Source organism: Phaethon lepturus, unplaced genomic scaffold (assembly GCF_000687285.1).
Source record: "Phaethon lepturus isolate BGI_N335 unplaced genomic scaffold, ASM68728v1 scaffold28798, whole genome shotgun sequence".
NCBI classification, from domain to species: domain Eukaryota; kingdom Metazoa; phylum Chordata; class Aves; order Phaethontiformes; family Phaethontidae; genus Phaethon; species Phaethon lepturus.
Window position 1 is genome coordinate 6,461 of NW_010557318.1, and position 26,265 is coordinate 32,725.

General features: G+C 37.3%; 1 protein-coding gene across 2 annotated transcripts; it reads right to left on the reverse strand.

The window, feature by feature from the left end:
* Positions 1-46: 46 nt before the first annotated feature.
* On the reverse strand, positions 47-26,265 carry CLGN (calmegin). Of its 2 annotated transcripts, XM_010292746.1 has the most exons (15): positions 26,104-26,265; positions 25,104-25,174; positions 20,936-20,994; positions 17,754-17,895; positions 16,853-16,934; positions 13,566-13,758; positions 11,374-11,563; positions 10,656-10,769; positions 9,910-10,066; positions 8,435-8,650; positions 6,818-6,937; positions 6,501-6,645; positions 4,533-4,610; positions 1,842-1,945; positions 47-127 (listed from the first exon to the last, which is right to left on the reverse strand). In XM_010292746.1, the coding sequence occupies exons 1-15, from the start codon at positions 26,263-26,265 to the stop codon at positions 47-49; spliced, it is 1,914 nt and encodes a 637-aa protein (XP_010291048.1). The 2 variants fall into 2 exon arrangements, with proteins under 2 accessions (XP_010291048.1, XP_010291049.1); XM_010292747.1 differs by lacking the exon at positions 4,533-4,610 and having other exon boundaries at positions 6,501-6,647; positions 6,814-6,937.

A 26,265-nucleotide genomic window follows, 5' to 3' on the forward strand; every position in this document is an offset into this window, starting at 1 on the left:
CCCAAAGTTACTATTATCTAGACCTACAAATACTAGCTGAAGTAACTCAGTCCTTTCGTACTCTTCTTTTGCGCACTGATTTCAGTGGACCGTCTCCAGAACTTGTGCCTTCATCAGCTTCTTTCATCTGAAAAAAAAAACCAAAAACAAAAACACACTATTAAAATTTTAAACCCATTCAAAATTGAAATTGGCATGTTACTTTATTCGGCCTCCCAACACCCCAATCATATGATCACTAAATGCAACACTTAAGTGATAGGACTTTTTTTTTTTTTTCCACAATACTAATCTAACAATAAGGTGGGTAGAAAACTTTTCCTTTCTATATTCAGAAGGAAGAGAACAGTACATCTAAACTGATGCCAGAAATTTGGTTTTGCCCATTTACTCACTGGTTTAAAAGCAGCAACTTTTTAATGAATTTAGCAACTTTCTTAAAGTGTATTTTGTGCTAATTCTAATTTCCACTTCTTAAGCAAGAAGCATATAAAACGTTCTAACCGCCGCCTTTGGAGAGCTACAAATAGAAAAAAACTGTTCCTAAATCAGATGTTTTCTTCTCTGTTTAAAAGCGATTAGCTTACAGAGGCGCACAAAAGGCTTTTCCAGCATGAACTCCATTCTCAGACAATGCATTGCCTCCTCACTTCCCTGCATCACCTAATGAAAAGCACCTCATTCCAAAGGGGCAGCTCACAGAATGTGGCATCACCTGAGTGAGGACATGGTGTGCATGGCATCTCCCAAGTAGGTCACTAGCTAACTCATGACAGAAACTTGTACACCCTGTAAACACCCAGAGAAGAGCAAGCCATGACCTCATTGTGATACTGTGTAGTGGCATACACACATTCAGATCTCGTTATTACTTTCACAAAGAATCACATGCATCTTAATGGGGTTCATGAGATACTGTATTGCTAGGTAAATGCACAAGGAAAAAAAAACTTCTTACAGGAACAAGAGTAAGTACTGAATTAATGCAATTAATGAAGAATTTTAGTGCTGAAACAATGCAACCTCATGCAAGGCACAGTTTCCTAGAGGAATTTTATATGAAAAGGAGTTAACATTAAACAACTCCCCTAATCTGGGAAGGGACTCACTGAGGGAGTGGCAAGCATGAGATGACCAAGAGAAATACGGTAGGTGGATCTAAAGCATTTCAGACATACCAGAGTTTCTAAATGAAAGGATAACGAGTAGTTGACGAGCAAGAAAAGCACACACAAATACCATTCTACAATGTTATTTTCTGAAAAACATTTTCTAGATTATCTGGTGACTGGATTAATCTGCACAAGCAAAATGAAACGGCAGTTGCTGAATTCAAAACCAGTATGGTCATTTTGCTTAAAACCTTATTTTGCAATTAAAAAAAGCCCCAAAGATAACTGAAGGCTTAAGGTTTTTCTAGGTCTTACTGAAAGGCTATTCAGTTAGAAGCACATGTTCCATCAATTAAGTAGCACGATAAAGAGAGATTGACATCTACTGCAGCATCCAAATTTTCAAGACTTGCAACTCATTTAATAGCCTGTTAAAAACTATACTCCTATAAGAACATTTCATGTTTAGAGACCTGCATGATCATTTCTATACTATACCTGTATTTTACAATAATATCACCTCCTAGCCAAAATTACACAGGAAGAGACATGTTTCACAAACCTATGTAGAACATTTGAGGTGTCAAACTCAAAAGCACATCCTCACCTCATGATCTGTTTTATGGCTCAAGAGAAGAAAATCTGTTGTTATAGGTAACTAGTCTTAGTCAGTAACGAAGTTCAATGTTGGACAAGGAGAAAACGGGAAAAAAAACCAACAAAACTTACCTCATCTTCTGAACCAGATTTATTTGACTTATCACCTTCTTCTTGACTTCCATCTGCAACTTCATTTTCTTCATCTTCATCAATACCTTCACCACCCTCATCTTCTGCAGAAGAAAGTATTTTACTTTGTGAGCAGGACTATATTAAAAATGCACTATATCCAGACATACTAGTAAGGAAAAGAAGCCCATTTCAGTCTTAGAATGAATGAACTGCTTGTTTACAATAAGCCATAAAAACGTCTCTGTGATACAGAGAGTAGAATTCTCATGAATTAGTAGAAAATGATCACTGCTGGATTTAATAGCCAATTTTAACAGCTTCAGCCCAGCCTCTTTTCACAATAGGACATACTCTCTTCAGACTTGTAAGTGACCAACTAAAATGACAACCTTAAGTTGGTTTCCTTTAGGGAAGTCCTTAAATCCAAGTATTATATTAGACAGTTTTGATACCAGAGTCCAAAACAGGACAACTCAGGCATCCCAAATCTGACTAAATTCTGACTTAGCACAGTACAACAGTGCAGTTATCAGTCATCCACCATAGGGCATGCCTACATCCTAAGGGAACTCCCCTTTTCAGCAGGGAATTCTTTTGGCATATTGTTTTGCTTGAGGGGTAAGCAGCTCTGTGCTTACCCGCTTCTTACACATTACTGCAATGCAGAAACTAGTCAGAAAAGCACTGTACTCCCCTCAGCTCACTCAAAGTATGTCCAGCTTGCACTACTAGGATAAAACTACCCACAAAAAGCAGTAAGCTTTCTGTGAGACCTGGTGTCAGTTAGACCTTTGAACTGACAGGGGCTGGAGAAGGAAAAGAGTACCTTTTTAGTCTCTAGAATTCCCTGGACAAACTATAGACTATGCAACACAAAGGTGGCTTCTACTTTCTTTCTGAGGCCATGTCACTGCTCTAAAAAGAAGCGCATGTGCGAAACATTGCAAATTCTAGGCTGCTCTCTGACCAGCATGTAGGTTGCCCTTCTAGGGTAACCAACTCTCTATATCCTGCATATTTTGCGAAGGAGGCCAGGCACCCAACTGGTTTGATTTCCACTTCAGTACTTGCAAGCTGGCACTCCCATGCCTGCATTTTAGGCATCTGTGCTCATTATAAGAACTAAACCTCAGCAACCACAGCATGATTCAAAGAAACATTACTGGGGTTTGGCAAGTCTCTTCCTTTACTTCAAGCTAAGGTCTTGAAGTGAGAATTTTGAGAAATCGAGTACCCTTTGCAATACTTTCTATCAAGAATAAACAAAAAAAATCATACCCAAGTCTGATAGAAATTATAGAAGATGGAATTTTACAACTCAACAGTCTGCCAGTGGCTCTCTTAAAAACAGTAATGAAGCTGTGCTCAATTCTTTCCTTACCAGGTCATACCTACATCTCATAAGCACCACTTCAGTGTTAAAAAAACCAAAACACCAAAAAGCCAACCCCCAACAAAAGCAACCATATAAATTCAGATGGTAGTCACATATAAGATGCGACTCTCCTGATTCTTGGTGATGAAAATCTAGAACCCCCCTAATGTATCAAAATATTTGAGACTTTTGTAGGAGTACCAAAAAACTTTGCCTATAGTATAAATTGAGCCAAACAGTTCATAGCAATTAGTGGAGCTCTAAGTAGTTTAGTATTCCCATCTGTAAATATACCTGCTACATATCTACAATAGTAAGTCTCTAGTATTGTTATCGAAAGGAGAAATATGACCAAAAACGGAGATCATAGTTTAAGATAGATGTAGACAAAAATTTATCTTTTAAAAATAAGACCTTAACAGAAGAGCTTGCCAAACTCACAAACTCTTTGCTCTTCTTCTAACAACGAAATTAGAAATTTTAAATTATGCCAATCCAGCACCTCCCATAACTACTAATTTCAATAGAGGGAAAAAACCAAACCAAAGCAAAAAACTTCAGGCATCAGAAGTAGTAAAAGCCAGAACTGGACAACTATACTATTTAAAATGATTAATTTTAATTTAGATTTCACTTTAATCTAATATTAAACAGTATTTCATATAAATAAATGTATAACTTCACACAAAAGGTTCAGACTGTGCCCCTGAAATTCCATTTCGTGGCAACGTTCTCTTACTTCCTGGAATACTTTTCTAGAGGGCAAGGAAAGCAAGGAGACAAAGCAGATGAGTGAACAAGTAAAGAACACATCATCCTTTAGCAATGCCACAAAGGTTAAGATAGAACAAAATAAAACAGTAAATCCCATGGACTATGCTCTTTAGGAAGCACTCTGCCAGCAACTCATTCTCACTGAAGCCAAAGAAATCTACAAGTGTTTCTGAAATTTGCTATTGTGCCACGTTTTTTCTTTTTTTAATGACCCCGTGATAAAATGTGGATCTCAAGTCAAGTCATTCAGTATTCCACAGCTCAAACCCCGTTACCTTCAACCCCAGAAAACAAAGAAGTGGATAATGACTATAAAGGAATTGTAAAAATTATTAGGATCCAAAGAGACTAGTAGAAAATATTTATGACTATAGATACCACACTGAGAAATCTCAGAGGAAGCTCACATCTGTATCTGATATAAGCTGGCATCCACCAGCTTGAAGTTCTACCATCAACAAGGAAGCAGAGGGAAAAAAACAACAGAAAGGAGAGACCGTTTTCAGGTCCTGGCCCAAATTACTTCCCTTTTCCCGTACCTGAAGGAGGAGCCTCGCTTCCCATCTTCTTTGTGTCCTTTATAAGCTCTCTTTTTGTCTCTTCCATTTCTCTTCTCTCTGTAGCAAAAAGAATCAGCAGAAGGAGGCAGAAGACAAATTCTCCAATACTCTCAGATGTGAAGAGGCAAAAGAGTGACAGAAGAAAAGGGAAGATTTCAACTGGCAAATGTAAAAGGTGGCAGGAAGCTAAGGGCAGCTAACCAATTCTTCTTAAAGAAAGAGAAACCGGGAAGTCATATGACAGCAAAGTGTAATCCTTCCCTCTGAAGCCTAGAATTTACTTGAAAACCTTGGAACAGTCTTAAAAAAGCTAGCTACGTTAGTTTTATTCTGTGTTCAGTTTGCTAAGTAGAAGTAAAGGTCTAAAATGGAACCTCCTTTTGAAACATCATGAACAGCTGTGCAAAGCAAAATTCTTTAAATAAGTTGTGGGAGCTAAACAGCCTTCCTCTGCGATTGCCTAGACTTTACTTCCAACATTCAAACACACACTTTAACATATTATTTAAGTGATGTGCTGTAATTAATTAAATTAACTGACTGACTTAACAGAAGAATATTGGAATTCAGGTATCTCAGACAGCCTTGCAACAGTAGCATACTAGGTAAAAAACGTATCTATGATCTGCATCAAGACTGGGTAAAAGAAAACAGATTCTGTAATTCAGAAGCAAAGAGCAGGTAAAGTACAGTAAGATCAAAAGGAAAACGTAGGAAGATACACTGCCGAAATGCTGTACTGACAATTTATGCTAATGTAAAATTATATATAACATAACTAAAATAATTAAATGCCTAGGTAAGGCTCTCAAATGGTAAGGCAGATGGACTAAATTTGATGTGGCAAGTATTGTGCCAACAATGTACTCAATTCTGTAAGTACTGGCATGGGAACATCTGATGCTGAGTAAACTTTTAAGTCATACAGGCAGAAGCCATCACCACTCATGGAACATAGCGCAGAGACAGACAAAACCCGTAAAGTTGCAGTCAGTAATACAAAGCAATATCAGTATTAAGATAAAAAAACAACACTGTGAATGTCTGCTAGGTTTCTAACTTTCCATGCCAGTCACTTGTCACTTTCTTTGCTCCTACCAAGGAAGAGTAAAGTAAGAGGCAGAACCTTGCAGAGGTCTGAGGCTAAGGATTTTCTCATGGAAGTCAAGATCATGCACTGTAAGTTTGGTGATTTGCTTTTTATTCATTACTATAGACTCAGGGAAATGCTAACAGAAGAAAGCCATTGTTGAATAGCACCAGTAATCTTTGGTACAGTAACACAAGATAATTTTATCCTTGGGTGCCAAAGTATAGCTCAACCTACTGAATCATTGATTTCTCCCTTGGGGCAGCTGGACAGACCTCTGCAGGCGTGCAATGCATTGCTAGAAAGCTACACAAAGGAAGCAGCAGACTTTCAAGTCTACTGTATTTTCAGGCTTTAACAAGAGTTATGAAAATCAGTGACTGACAGAATAGGTCAAGGTACAACCCCCCCACAGGGGAGTAAACAGAAAGACCCATGTTAAAGGCTATTCCAGACAGACACATTTTAGGAGACAACAATGTGACTGTAACCACTTCAGGTACATATATCTGAACCAAATATCTTCAATATGAAACATTTAGAAGGGAGAAAATATGCATCACTATCTACAAACATAAAAAGACTGTCAGAATCACATTAATTTCTGGAAAGTGAAAAAATACTGAAGAGAGCCTTACTTTCCTGTTTATATTTATCAAAGAGCTATTAGCCATGGAATGCCACCCACTGGAGGTTGTCAAAGAGAAAAAGATGACTCAGATCAGGACAGGTTTTGCATATTCTAAGATAATTGGTTGTAATTATTGGCAATACAATCCTATTGTATTGAACTAGTAGAACTAGTCCTATTCATGTCTTTATATTTAATCAAACTGCAAGCTAGCTTGCTCACTTACCATCTTCAGCAGTATCTTCATTTTCTTTTTCTTCTTCTAATTCTATTTCATCATCTTCTAACTCTTCTCTTTCTTGTTTTAGTTCTCCCTTTGTAATTGGCTTGGATATATCCATTTTTTTGAAGTCAATACCTTCATCTACTTTCTACAACAAATTAAACATCAATTTACATTTAAACTCAAATTAAGAATTAAACACAACAGCCACTGTAAGCTAAGTAATATCAATGGCACATTAAAAGTGCATATTGTTGTAGAGATGCTAGGAGTTTTCAAATACAGAATAACCAAATAAAAATATAGTAAATTTCTCTAACCTTTGCTGGCCAGCAGAACAACACACCTAGACCAACAGGGAGAGCTAATGTCAGGATGTAAAGAACCCAGAGCCATGGGTGGTCTTCTGCAGCAGTCACCAGTTGACTAAACATACCAGGCTATATTAAAAACAATTTAAAATAATTTTAAAATTTTTGCATTTACATCCCTCTCAGCACTTCAACAAGTTTATAATGTGTAAGCTTTATGTTGCCCAAAGAAAACACTTCTTTACCTTTGCTTTTTAATGACTAAAACAATATTGGATTTCAATACTAGTAAAGCAACAAGTTGACAGATTGCAAATAAATAGCAAGTGCTAAGTAAGAAGGAACAAACCTGGTACTCCAAACATACCAGACTGACCACTACTCAATTTTATAAAGTGACATTTGGAGTCTTGGCAACTTCACACTTTACACCCTTCCCAGCTACTCTATTTTTTCCCCCACGCTGTGCTAACTCAGCTGAAAGCTCCCAAAGCATCAAGAACCTCAGAGCAGCAGCCAGCCTCCTGAAGAGCTCTGTCTGTACTACCATGTTCTCTCTTTTGACAGCCAATTATTCAGGGAGTAAACTGTCCTCCCAGCCCAGTTCTGACTTACATGGTAGAGGTAGGTAGGCAAGTGCCTGCTCCAATAAGACCCCTGGAAAGGGTACATCAGCAGCTAAGGTGGGAAGTTTGAGAGGCACAGCAGAGTGAGGGGACTCAAGGGAGTATTTTTCGCTATTGTGTGTACAGGTATAGATGCAGGTCCAGATGTAAAACCAAATATTTCAGAAAAGGGCAAGGTTGTGGGAAGAGGTGGCTTTCCTAACTGCATGGGTAGATACGCTGTTGCTACTTGCTCATCCAGTGACAAACAGCAGCTGTCAGGAATTGGCCACATTTGCCACCAACCCATCGTTTCTTTCCCACAATTGCAGGCCTGCTCTTGCCACTCAATGAAAATGTAGGACTGTCGGAAAGAAGCTGTAGTCAGTAAAAGCAGCCACTAGAGGGGCTCACAATCCCGTATGTCAGGACAAGTTCATCCTACAGCACAGGAAAGAGACCTAGAAAAAAAACTGTGGTAGCTGGCCAAGTGTAATATACAAACACAATGGGGATACACACAGAGAAACAGAAGAACAGATGCAGCTCCATAAACATAGGTGCACTATTTTCAGAGCTGTATAATATACATCTAAGCAGCCAAAGGCTTAAAATTATCTTAAGAAAAGACACATGACTATTCCTCATGGGAGGGAAACAGCTAAAGAACATATGTAATAGACTTTGCCACAAGAAAAAAGAAAAAGAGGTCTCTAAGTAACTTAGCTTCCATTTGCTGACAGGTACTGTATTTCTAGTATCACCATGAACAGCAGAAGACACATTAACTACAATGAAGCCAATTTCTTGCTAGGTGTTTAAGTAAAATGTTGTACCCTTTTAATTTCAAGAAGGTATTGAAAAAAGCCAAACTACAAGAAAAAAAAAAACCTATCATAGTTACTCAGCAAGATTCTTAATTGCAGAGACATTAATATTCTGTCAGCATTAATTGACAGCAAATTCTTCCAACAGCACATATTCCTCACTACTTTTATCAAAAGAATAGTAAAATTTATACCTCATTAGCACTGGCTACTAATTTCTTCAAGCCCCAGCCATCTGCTGCCCAACGATCTGCTACTTCTTTTTCTGAACATATAATGAAGTTATCAAAGTAGATATCAGGCGTCATAGACCAGAGTTCTAAGCCAATAGCACTGACAGTGGTCATCTTGAATGGGTGAAGATCCTCAAAATAGTCTGGATTCGGTATTTTTCGAGGGCTCCAGATTCCCTTTTAAGGAAAAAAAAAAAATGTAATCACATTACCCATACCACACTAAAAAAAAAACCTGAATAAAATAGTTAGAATTTCCCGATTATTTTAAATGCGTTAATTAAGATGACAAGCAGTAGAGTTTAACCTACATAAAAACAGAATTGGAAATAGCCTATAGGATTTTGGCAGATGGGTCTCAATTTTCTGGCTTAAGGCAGACCTCTTTTTTCCTTTTTTTTTTTTTTTTTCTGTACATACAGGGTTACAGTAACCAACGGCTGTACAAAGTATTTCTGTTCCTCCCAGTACTGGCAATTCCAAGCACAGTCTTTGTAAACTTCCTAGAGTAAGTCCAGTAAACAAATTTCCTAAATACTGCAGACAAATAAGACATTACTTCTTCCTCTAGTGTCTCCTTACATAATATATAGTTTTGGCTTTTGTTCATCAATATAGTTTATACATTTTTGTAAGGGCACTGGTCAATATTTTGTGGCCAGTTACAGAATCTTCTGAGGTAAGCAGCTATTATCTGGTGGCCGAAGACTGCAGGCGAACTACATCCTGTGATCCACACGGTCCCTTTCAGTGTATGTATCTATATAACTGACAGCTAGTGTAACTAGAAGTATTAGGGAAAATTTTAGGAAAGGAATGTTCAGCCTTAAGATACCTGTGCAAATTAGAGCAGAATTTTGCTTACAAACCTGCTTAGGATCTTAAGCTCAAGGAAATCACATACAAGTACTCCCCAGCTATAATTAATACAGAGTAACTCTCTAATTTCCAACTGATTACCTCTTATATCTGGAGGGGAGAAAGGAATTTAAATTACCCAAAATTGATACTTCCACTAAAATTGAACTAGTAAGTCAATCTGCTTAGTGAAAGGTTTCATTTTTTTAATAAAAAAATTGTTTATTTAAAAGACCCACACTTAAACCCCCGAAGAGAAATATTTTGTTAAATAATGAATTCAGAATACAATTCTACAGAGCGTATTAAATAAGTGGTACCAGTGAAAAATTGTTGCAAAAGCAACTTTTAAAAGAAGAGAAATTGTTTTAATACAGGAAGCATTTCTATTTTCCAGTATACTTAAAGAAAAAAAAGCAAATTAAATACAAAAAAGCTCAAGATGTTTAGTGAGGGTATTCAAATTCATTTCAAAATATAAATATACTGTAAAAAAGCCTAGATAAATACACTGCTTTCACTTGCCTGCTCTGTTGAACTCTGCACCGTTTAACAGTGACCTACAATATTACTATTACCTGATAGTTAGGATTATCTATCATAGGTGCTTTCCATTTTCCTTTATAGTTTGGGTTATTCTTCATGGGACGCACCCACTGTCCACACCCAGGTGCACTCTCACACTTTGGATTAGGGATCTGAGGGGCTTCCCACTCCCCATCCATTTCTTCATCCCTACAGATAAAAAAAAAAATTACAAACAACTGATCTGAACACTAGCAGTCAGTCTGAAGTTAGGGTCCTTACACAGTTTGCTATAACCACCTCAGAGTTTTGACCGGCTCACAGAACTTTACCCAACAGTATAAACTTTTTTTTTTTTTTTTGAGTGCTACACCCTTGTTTTTAAAAAGGTCATATGTTCATAACTACCACAGCATGACTGAATGCAATTATATTCCTGCATCTGCAGACAGCTTGAAACACTTTTCCATATGATGCTCAGAGATCCCTTTGAGACTATTATGATGATTTCAAGTTATCAACTTAAACTGTTTCATGGTTTAATATTGTAGCAAATTTGTTCAAAGGGGTCCTCATTTTTTTTTTTTAATATATCTTCAGAAAACAAAAGGCAATTGACATGTTCATGTTTTTCTAAAAGCAGCCCCCCAAAACAACAAATATTTGGCCATACCTTATTACCTCAAAAGACAATGTGATTTGGATTGACTTCTGATCCACAACTCATTTTGCCACAGAGGACAGGGAGGCTTACCTACAAGACACGTTAACAACCTGCACTTATTGATCAAGTTCTTACCAGTCCTTTGGTTTTTCGGCATTAGGGTCTGGAACATACTGCGGTTCATCATCAAGCCATCCCTCAGGCTTAACAGCATCAGGATCTTCTATTTTGGAAGGCTCATCTTCATCCCTTCAATTACAGACTTATGTCAAAAAATACAGCAGCCTGCCTCAGTTCATGTAACTGGCTTGAAAGGGGTGATTTTCAAAGGCACAACAGAATTAGACACACTGATTATCAGACATCCAATTATCTGTTTGTAAGTATTTTAATTATATTTACATTGTTTCAAAGCACTACTTAGCCCAGAAACTGCTGCCATCAACTGGCAGGCATCAGTCAGGCCCTCCCATTAAGTTTCTCCCTCCCCTTCCTGAGTTGCTGTATGAACAGTAGATCACACAGAAGGAAGTAGAAATCACTGAGTGTAAGTTAAGACTATATGGTGGAAAAAAAACCCTCTTCCAGGTACAGTAATGTTTCAGGTACAGTAATCTTAGTTATTAATTGCAACCATGGAGGGTACAAATCAGCCAAAAGCACAATTATTTCTTTCCTTACAAGACAACCAGATCCTTGTACCCAACTCAATTATGTTTTCAAACTTTAGTACTTTTAGTAGTGAAACATATCCCAATTGTCATTAGGAAAAAACCCAATAAAACCAATCAAATATTTCAAATTAATAACCTGCATGTAAAAGGTATTGTACAGATAAAAATATTCTCCTTACCAGTCATCTGGTTTGACAGCATTTGGATCAGGTATTTTTGGTCTCTCGTCCCAATCATCAGGTTTCTTATCACTAGGATCCTCTGTTTCCTTGGGAGGGTTTACTGGAGGAACCATATCCTCAAGAAGACTTCCTTTATTGACAACCGATTGGTCGATTAACATTTCAAATGTATCATCTGGTTTTAGCACTAAATTGAAGAAGCTTGTATTAAAGAAATAAGGCAAGCATTCATTTTACAAGTATCTTTAACCCAAACCTTTATAATAAGCACAGCCTTGGACAAATAACAGCAAACAGGATCTTCACTAGCAGAGCAGGACACTCCCCACCCAGTTGCTGGATCTGGACAAAAAACATTAAAGTTGCTACTGTGGAGATGTATGACCAGCATCAGGCTCCCCAAAAATGAAACCTTTAGACAATTCAATTGCTGAAACACATCCAAGCACATTCTAAGAGATTTTTCAAAAACCTACCACTCAAATAAATAAAGCAGAATTTTGTCTAATTAAAAACGCCAACAATGAAAGACAAACCTCTGCCCCAAAAGGCATCTCTGCTACCAGCTGAAGGGTCATCAAAGCAATATTTTCTCTGCTTTGAGTTTGACAGCCATTTCCCTCAAATGCCAGGCTGCGAAGACAGAAAATGCTCTTCAAATGTTTAAGTATTTCAGCAAGTGAGAGTAACTGAAAAGCCAGGGTCACAGAACTGAGCAGGGTCAGACTCAGTAACAGATGTTGTATCCAGACCCATTTCTAATAACCAGTGAGCACATTTGTAAGTGCTTAACAAGTATATTCAAATGTCCATTCAACATACAGATTATTCATTCAAAGTAAATACTACTCCACTTCTGTGACAGTTTTATAAAAACGGGTGATGAAAACCAGAGTAGCAGTCCTACAATGACTGTTTGATAATATCTAATGAAGCTCTTGCAGCCTAAATTCAACAGTATTAAAATATCCATAAATGCAAAAATTAAATCCCCATATCACTTCATATACAATACAAAGAACTGATTTTTAAACTTATGCTATCAGTCAGTCACATAATGCCTCAGAATCACACAGCTCTATGGAGGCTATTTGAACAACTGTAACAGAATAAATGCAATCTGAGTTTAAGTATCATTAGTCATAATTTCTAATAAATAGCCCAAATACAGGACACATGCATTCCTGTACCACAAGAACATTGTTTTGTTTCACTTCTTCCTAGTGGTCAAGCATTGGAACAGGCTGCCCAGGGAGGGGGTGGAGTCACCATCACCAGAAGTATTCAAAAAACGTGTAGACATGGCACTTCAGGACATGATTTAGAGGGCATGGTGGTGTTGGGTTAACAGTTGGACTTGATGATCCTAAAGGTCTTTTCCAACCTTAATGATTCTGTGACTATCTAAAAATGAATATTTGCTATCACACACTACAGTAATTTATTATAAAGAACAGTTAAGTGTGCCCATGGCACAGCAGTTGAACATGCCTTCCATTATTATTCAATGGAAGTTCAAAAGTGCAGTCAATTTTGCTGGATTTGCAGTATGCCACAGATTAGCCCAGTCTCCTCTGATTATTCATTCCTCCTCAGAAGTTCAGAAAAAGATGGGAAAAAGAACTAAGAAATTAAACTTTCATCTCTGCTATACTGTTCATTGGTACAGAAAGAGATTGCACACGAAGTAAAACCAGCCCATATTCATTCACTTTCAGAGAATGCGATAACATATCTATGCACACTGCTGCAGGTGCAGGTGTTAATGAGAACTTTTAACATGGGGAGGAGAGTTGTGTGTGGCATGCTGCAGGTTTAACCAGATTCCTATGAACTGCTGCCTTCCTAGAATATTGGGCAGTTATGGGTTTTTTAATATCTTAACAAAAATATTTTTATCATAATAAGTACTGAAAGTATTAATCAATTCTTCACACTAAAGGCTGGCCAGGGCTGATACTTTTTTTCCTGTAACTGAATATTAAACATCAGCATTTCAAAGCCACTTTTATGTCCTGCAGATAAGCCCAGTCATTAAATCATATAAGCCCAAATCATTAAGCAACCACCCCTCAGAATTAATAGGCTATTACAAACAAAAAAGCAGACTCAAACACAAAGCTTCAGTAGACAGAAACACATTTTTAATCTCTCCCTTCCAATTTAAACTTGTAAGAATTAAACAATACCAAGAGTATATAGATGCGTCTTCTTGTCCAAATAGAATTTTTTTAGGTCTACGTCAGGACGTTTTGCATGTTTTTCATCATATTCTCCGGTTTTAGGATTCTTATGTCTGAAGATAAAGTGTAGTTTGTAATCTTCTCCACATTTATCTGGTCCAAACATAATAGTATAAGGTGTTTTGTCAAAAAAGTATTCCTGTAGAAGCAAGAAAGCTGAGCATGTGTTATACTGTACGTCTTATGAAGTCATTTTGGGTGATACTTTTCCTTGGTGCTGCAGCATACAGCACAGTTACCTTTTAGAAAAAGGTAAAGAAAAACCCACACAAAAACCTGGTAGAGTAAATCATGAAAGGAATCAAACAGTCCTCTTGAGTTGCTGAGTGCTCTCTGTTCTCAGGGAACAGGCTAACCACAGAGATCACTTAAGCCTCTTCAAGGGAAGATGAGTATATTTATTTAGACCTTACCCTTACATTAAGTGGAAATGCCTGTCACAAATCAAAACACCCAAATACCTATAACCGTCTACAAACATTACACTAAAAGATGGAAAGGAACTAGTTACTCTTCTTCGTATCAATTTTATTTTTTAATAAAGGGAAAAAACAGGGTATTATAATCCAGTATTTTATCAGTCTTCTTGCTCCACATTAAATAACAACAAACTCTGAAAATATCAGGTATAGTTATTGTCCTTCAGAGTATGTTGCAGTGAGCTGTTTAGATATGCCAGTGTTTTTCTACTATTTATATGATTTTTGTATTTGTAATACACAGTAACATGCTGCCTTGCATTCTTAAGCAATTGCTTGAAGGAAGAAAACCACTTGATTCCTGGAAGTTTTCTCCTTGCAAGATACACTCTGACATAAATGTATTGTTTGAAATGAGTCTGTGTTTTTAAATTTTTTTGAATGCAATGTAAAACATTTTCACTTTATGCACTACGGAAGTGCATGTATTTTCAGTTTGGTCCCTTTTACAACATTCAACAGTCTCAGGAAAATATCACTCTAAGAATTAACAATAATTAACTGACTATTCTAATAGCAATAAGCATATATATAGTATTGAGACATGTGCAATTTTAAAGGTTAAAAAAAAAAAAAGAGGGAAAACACATTGACTCTTTTAAGTTACCTCATCACACAGCCAGTGAAACTCCAAAAACAGTACAGGATGAGTTGTGAGCCAGGCCATAAACAGGCAAACTTTGCATTTGCTGTCTTCTGGTTTACCTTATAGTAAGATGACAGATACTGGAGACTTACAGTTTCATGTGTAATTAAGATCAGTATCTTGATCTCACACCTTCTTTTAAAATGCAAAACTTTTTGCTTTTACTATCATTTACCTATCTTTCCATTAGGAAAGATGTCATGCCTCTACTTGCTTTCCTGCATTCTGTGTTTTTATTACTTATCTATTAGTACTCAAGTTACTTGAACACACACTAGCATATAAATTTTAGGAAAAAGGAAGAGCACTAGGAAGACGCACTAAAGCTTTTATTAATACATCTTAGAAATGCTTACAAGCAACTTCTTATGCGTGTCGCCATCTCCTACACTTTTGCAGAGGTACACATTATCCCTTATACCTCACAAAGAGTCCCACTGTTAAGTGGTTCTTCCTGACCATTCATCTGCAGGTCAGGTCAAGCAATGTCTTGAGCAATCTCCTCTTCATTTTGCATATACACAGGGCATCGCGCTGCACTGCTGTTCTCAGTACTTGAAAGTCAAGGTTATGGCCTCATGGGTCAAGGCAGCAAGCTGTAGGCACAGGCATCTCAGGGATAAAAGCACAGATGAAAAATCTCAGCCAGAGAAGAAATGATGAATTCTGCTCACACTCCTGTTACAAGTTTTTTTCCAGACTATTCCCTATTGTTTTTCACATGAGCTTGCCTTCCTACCTTACCAAATCTTGCTGAGCAAATGGTATAGCCTGATGCATCTCAAACCCAACAACTTCTATAGCCTATACAGGTTGTGAATGAGATTGCCTCACAAACTTCTGTCACTGTACTACTGAATGCTGGCTCAACAATACCAATTAGCCACAAAGCCATAGCAGTTAGGGTAGTCAGCTTTTAAGTGGCCACAGCAACCTGCTTCAGGATTGGAAGTACCCTTATCACTTCATGTTTGTACTGCTGAATCAATGCAAGTTCCTCCTACCGCATGATGTACCATTTTGAATCCACACTGGTCATTCCAAGCCTGTCCATATGCATAATCCTATTCTGTAACTGCTGCTATGTACCAAAATCACCAGCTCCCACCAAAGCAGCTGCAGCAACTGTTGTATATCTCAGCCATTCCTACCCTCTCAACACATTTGCATTGCACAAGCTCCTATGCCACAATTCACTGGCAGTTCTGAATGTAAAAAAAAAAAAAAAAAAAGAATTGCTAAAATATACCCCATTTCAGGCTAGACAGCTTATATCTACACCCCAGTGTAGTGGCAGAAATATTAGAAGTGGAAACAACCAGTTAGCATGTGCCAGAACTGAGGTGTGGATAGAACAGGCAGAATTTCAAGCGAGAAATACCTGATTACACTGGCATAGTAAGAAAGAGTTTTGCCGACAAGTTTGGAAAGGACAGGCAAGTTCACATCAATATATTTAAAAAGAGTCTACAAAATGGTCCAGCATACTAAGGCACTTATTAATTTTTCAACCCTGATCATTCAGACCTTTTCCTGGGAACAGAGATTCTCCATCACTTTCAGCTTCTAAATCCAAGTCGTGGCCCTTTCTAAGATGCCATGTTGTGTGCCAAACAATAAAAAAAACCCAAGAAAATGTTTCACAAGCTACAAGTTGAGGTTCTATGGCTTCTATTATTGCAGAAAGTCCTTTGTCCTGGATATAAGACATTGCTCGTGCAGAACTAAGAGGAGTATGTTAATCACAGCAAACTCTTCATTCTAACCTTCTGAAATTCACATTTTAAGACTTCTTGTGTAAATATAGATCTTAATAGCTTACTTTAAGTTTTAGACTACCTACAAGTTTCATTAAAATAAATGGAAGTTCTAACAACAATAATGTTATCAAATATTCCACCAATCAAAAATGCACAACTCTAAAGGTTTTTTGTGCATGTAATAAATTATATGTATCTTAATATCTTGCCCAATCTTCTGCTTAAACATTTGGAAAACGTAAGAATTTAGGATGCATTAGAAAGTAATTTCTTATTGACATTTCACAAGAACAATTACATATTCCTCCAATGAACAACTGATAGCAAATGTTGAGTAAGAGGACATACCAGATTCAAGTCATCATTACTGGAGAGAAGTTTAATATATGCACCACCACAGTCAATGCCTTCTTGAAAATTCACTTCATATCTGGGCAAAGAGCAAATTAAAAAAACATTCCAAGTATCAGACAAATACAAATTAACTTCTAATCTGCAGTTCTAATTATGAATACATCAAGACTGTGTATTAGTCACTACTGTCAAAACACGTCTATAGGACCAAAAGGTTTTAATTGCTACATAAGCTAACACAGCAGTCAAAAAATACTGCTAGCAATTGCTACAGTTGTTACCACCAGTAAGAAAAGTTTGAAGGTAGTATCAACCAACATGCAAACATCAAAGTGAAGCAGAAATGGGCAAGAGTTCTAGAAAGTTTGTGGCATCTTTGAAACTGCCTGTATGACATACTGAATTTAGCCAGAGGAGTTAACTAGATATGTTTGTAAGTACAACAAAGCAAGTCTGAAAAATCAGAAAAAAGTAGTCATATTGCCATGGTGCTCATCATCACTGATACTGCTATAATGCATTCAAGATTCAAGCTGCTTTTACGGAGCTACACAGAAGTATGCTGTAAGTGGAAAAGCACTGCACTCAAACTATATATGATTTAAATCTTTTAGAGTAAGACTGAAAATTAATTAGCTTTTTCAGCAATGTTGTAAAATATTAGATTTCTGTCAAAAAATATTTTAAAAGAGAGTTTAAATACCACTTCTTAACACTTGTACTATAATCTTACTTGATTATTAAATCATTCATGCTTACAGTTCTGATAGCTCTGGGTATGAAAGGTCAATGCTATATGAAAGTCAGTATTTTTCTACAGGGACTCACATTACTTTCTTGACTTACAGATTTTAATAATAAATATTTAAGTAAAAAAATATGAGGAATTACTTACTGAACAATCAAAGGTTTATTATCGAAAATAAATGCCTTTGTGAGCATAGCTGATATTGCATGATGCTTTGCCACAGATTTTAACACTAATCCTCTGTCTCCAGGCACTGTGTTTTCTTTCAGCTCTTCTACCTCCCATCTTCCTAAAGACACACACAAACACAGAGTCTTTGGAAAAAACGTAGGCTGAAGTAAAGAAATCATAGCCTTGCTGAAAGCAAAGAGTTAACAGTAAATAAAGACTAGTTGCCAGAGTAGGAAAGAAATCTTGACATCTTATGTCAAAGAAGTTATAACAATAACCATCCAATTCATTACTGGTAATTCTACTGTGGATACAAAACATTACTCAAGTCCAGCTTACACTTCCCCAAACTAACTGCTCTATAGCACTCAAACATAAAAAAAAAAAAAACAAACATTCATGGTACAAGCTTGCTGCTCATGTCTTTCTATAAAGATCACCGACAAAATGTTTTAACCATCACTTTTCAAGAATTAGAAGCCACTAGAATTCCCGCTCCACAGCTAGATGATAAAATAAAAACTGTGTCATGCCAAAAGATCCATCTAATGCAATGTTCTGGCTCAGACAGCAAGAAGGAAAGAAAGAGGAAAGGGTGCAAGTAGTTGTAACAACAAGTGCCAAGCTTTTTCTTTTTCCTTTCCCCAAGTAGCTATTTCTACAGCAGTAAAAATCCCAGTTTCGTAACTGTTATAACCAAAAGAAAGAAAATTATCAAAATCCCAGGTTTGGGTGTAAAACAGAATTTTCCAATTAAAAAAAAGCCAGCCACGGACTCCAGAGTAGGAAAGAACTACATCCTTACCGTAATCGATCATAAACCAATGAAATTGAATAGAAAAAAATGTACACATTTAACAAATTGTTTTTCCATCATAAAATTTAATTAAGTTTATTGCACAGACCTGTACCAAGTGTGAATATCCACTGGTATCTGCTTAATGGCAATATTGTATGCAGGAATCAATACATTTTACACATTTTATTCAAGCCTAATGCTTGCATTGCTAATACAGAGACTGTTTCAAAGCTCTGGTTCATATTTGATGAGTTTTATTGTAAAAATCTATTTCAGGAGTTAAGAAATTGGCAGATAATTAAAGAGATGCCTACACTTTGGGTATGCATAGCTCTACACTGAAAAGCCCACCTCTCATTTCACCAAAAAGATATTAGTTCTAGCCAGTTAGGATAATGCTAGCTTTCAGTATTTTAAAGATGGCACATGTGTAAAGTATATATTATTCCTTGCTCTCCTCAAATTTACAGAAATCTACAGAACTTTAATATCATAGATCAGTATCTTTAGACTGTGGTATCCCACAATGCCTAGAGGAACATGAAGTATTTCACTAGGTTTTAGGTTTATTCCCACCATCATCATATAAAAAGTCATAAGGCACTGTGTCAGCTAGATACCTGCATGGTTCTGCCCCTCCTGCTTAAACAGAATTAGAATCTTTCAGGTCAAATCTAATAATGTGAGAGATGAAGTCTCCTCCCCACAAAGTCTTTCCAAGAATTGTCAGATTTGATTAATTTAAAGACAAACAAACAAGCCTACAGCTTTAAAAATAAAGGAGTATATCATTATAAATTCTCTAAGTTTGGGAAAAATACAATTGATTACACATGGGCAATATCCAAGGAACAAGATTTCTAAAAAGGGAGTCATATTTTCTCAGAGCTCAGCAGCACAAGATTCATTGACTTTTCTTTTTTTCCCCCATCAATGAACACAGCACAAAAGACAGACTACTTTTACAATTCACTGTAATCTTGAAAAAAGCCTGCGTCAATGTGAACAAAAGGAAGAAACTGTAATGAGTTCTTCAGCATGTGTTTTCAAGAAGATTCATAAACTGTGAAATCCAAATGAAACAGCTATTTACTTTTGTTCAACTGAAGTGTGATTTGTGAAAGGTCATTAAGGAAGGGCAGATATGCATGTCAACAACAAATCCCTGCTTTCTTCTAGTCTGCTAAACAGACTAGAGGATTCCCTCTTCAATAGTGTTCCTTCCTGGAGCCTAAGACCAAGCAATACTGACAGGCAAAATCAGAAGACAAAAAAAATTAAATTGGAAAATAGTTCAAAAAAGTCTTTTCACCACAGACTTCGTTAATGTTGAATTGTCTAGGTGAATTTAAGCAAATATGACTGTTTTGACATTAGAGACAATTTCTATCTAATATGAGGCCCGGTAATCAGAGAGACGTCAGTTCTTATAAGCATCTTATCTGTATGGATATCTCCTGTGCAACTTCTTTATTCTTACCAGTTATTTCTGGTAACTGCTAAACCTAATCACATCTGTTCTATACTGTTTTGCACACCAAAGTCCTACAAGTTACATCTGCTTATCACTTTCTATTAACATTAATTGCATTTCACACAAAAGCAGTAGCAAATACTTTTCTTGCGCAGCAGAAACTTTTTCTGTTCTCCCCATTTTCTCTTAAGTGAAATAAATTCAGGTTGCAAAATTATTCCCACAGATCACACATCTGTCAGTTTAAAATTACATTCAAGCAGGCAATTCTAGCCCAGGAATTTATAAGCCAAGGGCAAACACCAATGATAAAAGCCATTGAAACAACTTTTTCATTATTACTTTCCACATTTTAAGACCACTGTAAGAATAAACTGTACAAGAACCACTGGAGAACCCTATGTTCAAGCACAGTGAATCTGAAAAAGTATTTTGAAGAAAAACCTCATTCAGTTTAACTTCTTTGTTTCAGAGGCTAGACTGGGAGACGAACCCATGAATCAGTAGGACAGAAACAGCAACATGGAACATGTTGCTTTAAAAACGTGTTTAACAACTGAAATTGAAGTGGTAAATCTCTCTGACAGAATTTGAGAGAAGACAGCTCTCAAGAAGCACTATTCATAAACAATCAATACCAAATATTCAGATACCAGAGAGTATTCTAGTATCATTCACTGCAATAAAAAAAAATTATTCTCACGCTAAGTAACCCAACAAGCAGCATTTCACACCTCAAGTTTCAGAATAATAGTCATTACACAAACTAACATTTTTGACCTATCTCACCTAGGTTTTCAAGTTCAGTGTAAGGGGTAATTATTTCTCAAAAAGCAATAGAACATCAGAAACTATATAGTGGAAGTAAACATTAAAACCGCTTACCATCATATTTAGCAATGTTATCATCCGTGTCTTCTTTCTTGGTTTTAGACAACACCCACCTAAAACAAAAAGTGTACTAGTCATTGAGCTACCTAGGCAAAGCTGTATTATTTAACAAGCACTGGAAAGCCACCTTTCTCTTCTAGGCTGGGAACCTCTGATAATGATTTTGACAGTCAGCATCCTGGAACTTTGTGTAGTTCAAAGAACATGGAAAAAAAAATAATAGATTAGTCTAATATAGAATTTCAAAATACTTCCTAAGAATGTAAATGAACATACAATTATAACTCTAAAAGTAACTCAATTTTTCTGAATACACTTCAGTTTTATATACAAGCTGAGTTTGGCAGAATGTAAGAATATTACCTAAGCATACAATGTCAAAAATACATGGAAAATAGCAATGGTCAAGTGCAAAACCTTCAGTACGATAAGGAAAGGAAAAAAAGCACCCAAAGAAACTGTAACGCTATCCAACAGTAACAGTACACATGCAGAGCAGAGGAAAAAAGGAAGAGGTAAAAGTTTCCAAATGACAAATGCAACTATGCACCGAACAGATTCTAAACGTATTGCACACAGGGCATCCCAACAGGGCAAACTAACTTCTGTTCTCCTGGATACTATGAACAAGGCAAACTCAGCTTATCAAATTGAGGTTACCAAACAGATATGCACATACTCTACACACAAAGCATTCATTCAGAGGAGGGTTAAAAAAGGTGCAAAAAGAAAAAGGGCAGTCCAACCTCATCTCATCATACAGTGGTTCTATCCTGACCCATGCACAGTGTCACTGAACTCATTGTATCAACTACAATACCATATTCTCATGATTAATTCTGTAAAGAACTATTTTCATTCATCCTGAACTGCCCTCTGCATGGAGTATTTCAGGGATGAATACTTTTATCTTTTCTGCCTGAATTTCAGTCAGATTGTTCACCGTTAACAGAGATGCCGGAAAAGCTTTACAGTACAAATGTGTGGTGCGTTGACCCTGGCTGGACAGCAGGTGCCCACCAACACCACTCCATCTCCCCTCCTGGACAGGGGAGGGAAAATACAATGAAACGCTCAGTGGGTTGAGATAAGGACAGGGAGATCACCCACCAATTACTGTCACAGGCAAAACAGATTCGACTTGGGGAAATTACTTTAATTTATTACCAATCAAATCAGAGTAGGGTAATGAGAAATAAAAATAAAATCTTAAAAACACCTTCCCCCCACCCCTCCCTCCTTCTCAGGCTTAACTTCACTCCTGAATTCTCTACCTCCTCCCCCAGGAGCGGCACAGGACAGGGAACAGGGGTTGTGGTCAGTTCATCACACGTTGTCGCTGCTGCTCCTTTCTCCTCACAGGGAGGACTCCTCTCACTCTGCCCCTGCTCCAGCGTGGGGTCCCTCCCACGGAAGACAGTCCTCCAAAACTTCTCCAACATGAGTCTTTCCCATGGGCTGCAGTTCTTCACAAATTGCTCCAGCTTGGGTCCCCCACAGCACCGCAGGTCCTGCCAAGAGCCTGCTCCAGCATGGGCTTCCCATGGGGTCACAGCCTCCTTCAGGCATCCACCTGCTCCAGCGTGGGGTCCTCCACAGTGAGGACAGGAAAGGGGGGCAGGGGGACAGCCTGCCTTACCATGGTCTTCACCACAGGCTGCAGGGGAATCTCTGCTCTGGCACCTGGAGTACCTCCCCCCCCTCCTTCAGTGAACTTGGTGTCTGCAGAGCTGTTCCTCTCACATCTTCTCACTCCTCTCTCCAGCTGCAGTTGCACAGTTTTTCCTCCCCTTCTCAAATATGTTATCCCAGAGGCGTTACCACCATTGCTGATGGGCTCAGCCTTGGCCAGTGGTGGGTCTGACTTGGAGCCGGCTGGCATTGGCTCCCTCAGACATAAGGGGAGATTCTTGGGGTCCCTTTTGGGGCTCTGTCAGACACAGGGGAAGCTTCTAGCAGCTTCTCACAGAAGCCACCCCTGCAGCCCCACCGTTACTAAAACCTTGCCACACAAACTCAAGACAAAATAGCAAACTAGATCCTTGCTCTACCAGGAGAAGGACTAATGAGGAAATAAAACATCTCTACAAGTCATGCAGAAGATTTTCAAGGCCCATTCTCAAAAAAGCTGGTGGTTTACCTAATCACTTTATATGTATTCTTTTCCCCAATTTTAGGAAAGGAAGGCAACATGCTGCTTACTTTCTCATATACCTTAGTTCCATACTTGTTATTCTTATGTACATTATGTACAGCTAGACTAAAAAAATCCCAAGCATTGTAGCTAAAGCTTTGAATATTAGATTCAGTAGGAACACAAACTAACCTTTGAACAGATCTCATGAAGCTAGAAATTGGGATGAATGGTATCTTTCAAGTATCCCAGTTAAGTTTTTGCATTTATTAATCTAGGTTTTCAGTTGTTTGGGTTTTTTAACAACCATTATCACCTCCTCTTATTAAATTATTATTTAATAATTTTTCCTGTCTTCATTGGTACTGCTTTTGTATTGCACTTAACATTTAGAAGTGACATATCATTAAGACAAGTGATACATGAAGACGGGAGCTTGTTAATTTATTTTCCTTCTACATCTGGTCTAAATATGTAACAAAAATAAGCAAATACGAAAGAACATAATGTGAGTAATGACAGACTAATGTTCAGTGGCCCTGTGACTCTACAGAAGAGAACAGTTTAGAAACAATTGGAAAAAAGGATTAAGATTTAATCTTACAGAAGTTACTGGTCCCTGCTACCACGTTGTTTACAGCTTAAATCATGCATCTTCAGTAGACATACATGTCTTATGATGGTATAACCTCACTCCTACAGTAGTTGGATCTCAGTCTTCTCACAGGACGTCAAAAAAAAAAGGCAGCTTTAAGTTCTACCATAATGAATGTATCATATTACACCTCCTCTCACCTCTCTGTCTGGCTCTTCACAAGAGTTAGTTTTTGTTCCATTAACATAGGAAAACACCTTTTTTCATGATTCTTCACAAATCAGGAAACAGCTCTTTGGTTCAACAGCAAAGTGCATAGGAAAAAAAAAAATATACCAGCAAAACCTGACTTGTCATTAAAAACCAGACTTACTTTCACATTTTAAAAACTTTTCTCATAGCAAGAAAGTATTCTAACAACTCATCACACCAGCTCTTACTAAAGAGATTTCTACTGCATTCAGAGATTCTACTTGGATGCACACTTACTTAACTTGAGCCAATGACACTACACTAACCTGGCTTGATTCAAAAAAGAAAAGTTAGTGATCACACAGACCACATTTACATAGTACTCATTTGTTTCTCTTTGATATTCTACACCCTTTACATCTGAGCTAGGAAGAGGACTGTAAGCCAAATTGTTTTCCAAATAAAAGTAGTAAGTCTATTCCAGAAACAGAAAGTAATATATTATACTGACTCTTATCGACAGCACATTGGTGGCAACTGACTATACCTCACAATACACTGCTTTTCATTGAGCACCGAAAGTCACCCAGGAGCAGTTGCACCTTTCATTGCCAAATTCTTGGAGGAAAACTTATAAGATATAGACAAGACAAAAATTTCTGGCTTAAGAATTGAGATAAACTTGAAGTTTTTTTTCTAAAATGTCAATGCAGCAAGGTCAAACTACCTAAGAACACTTCAGTAGTCTCATAAATATCTAATTCTTAGTGAGTAAGGGAAGCAATAAAAAGAATTAAAAAACATTTGCTAAAAAAAAGTCTTACCCAATTGAGGTTTTACCTATAATGCTGAAGGTGGTGCCTTCTTACACATACTTAAGTGCATGTAAAGAGGAAGAAAGTTTGCTACCGCAGTGTAACGGCTATGCATTTCACCTTGCAGCTAGTTAAACTCAACTGGCTAAATCTTTAAATTATATTATTTTTCTTAGTGTCCATAGACTCAGAGTTTATTAAAATCTTCCTTAAAACACAAAAAATAGCAACATACCTGAAATGTTAACTGTCCAGTTTAACACTATGATGTATTTGGAGCAAGCATTACCAGCCTTCCCAATCCTAACCCCTGCAAAAATTAATTTTTATAAAGATACTAGCAGAAAAATACGTACAAAATAAGTCCTGCCACTGTAAGTTAAACTGCTGAAAGTAAAAGTTTACAATTTTAAGGCATAAACTTACCCAGCCAGTACTCCATCAAAGGTTTCTGTAAAATACACTTCCCCAGTTGGCTTTGGAGTCTGGTACACAACCTAAAAGACATGTACAGATACATGCTCTAACATAAATTACAAGTTTTCATTTGAAATACACTACCGTACATCCAGAAGTAGTCCACACAGACAGACTACCAGATTTTTTTCAACAGAAACATCTAGCAGCATTAACACACCTTTCCCCACCCCATCTGTGCCACTTTCATTTCTACAGTTTGGGCACATCCCTCTAACAGTGAGCAATTTCACATCTGTGAATTTAAAAAAATTGCTTCCTGTGTTCAAAGCTAAAGTATTGTTACATATCTCATGTGTAACAAAAACCCAGAAAAATTTACTGAACTTGCACCAATTCTCTGCTTCCTCCCTATTTCTTTCTATACATATTTTCCATTCTTCTATTTTCCTAACTACCTGGCACACTACAGTTGGGCTACACAGTAAAAACAAAAAGTTGAAAAAGTAACTTATTAATATTGCCCACATCTATATGAAGTACATCATAACAAGTGCAGAAAGATTTTCCAGGAATTAAGACAGTGTCAAAAGGCAGCTGTGACTGACGAAATCAAGAAACTGGTCTGAAGTCAAAATCTCAATAAGATCAAGATGCTTTCTGCTCTAGAAATGGCATGTTAGGACTTACAACAAAAGGTTCTGTATCTAGACTGAAGCACAGACTAGAAAAACCTTCTTCATGACTACCCACCACAGGCAGGAGATCTGATTTTACACTTCGGCATAGTAGAATCATTCACTAAGCTTTTCCTACATGTCACATACAGCAACTGAAAAGCTCAGACTGGTGGCTTTGACACCCATGATGTCTAATGAACAACACTTGGTTGTCAACTGCGTGTTAACTTGCTCTTTTTAAAATGCATTTGTCCACCAATTTCTCTGCTAGTTATAACTACGTGTCTTATAAGTAAACAAGCTTTAGCTAAAGGCTTCTGTGATCTTACCTGCAAGGAAGATTTCTCTGTGTCACCATCAGCTTCTTCAGACTGCTTGTCAAAATCCTCCATTTCAACATCTGCATCCAGAGTTTCTTCATTTTCAATTTCTGCAGTCACTGAGCTAATTATCAGGACACCCAAGCACAGCCAGTCCCACTGGAACTGCAT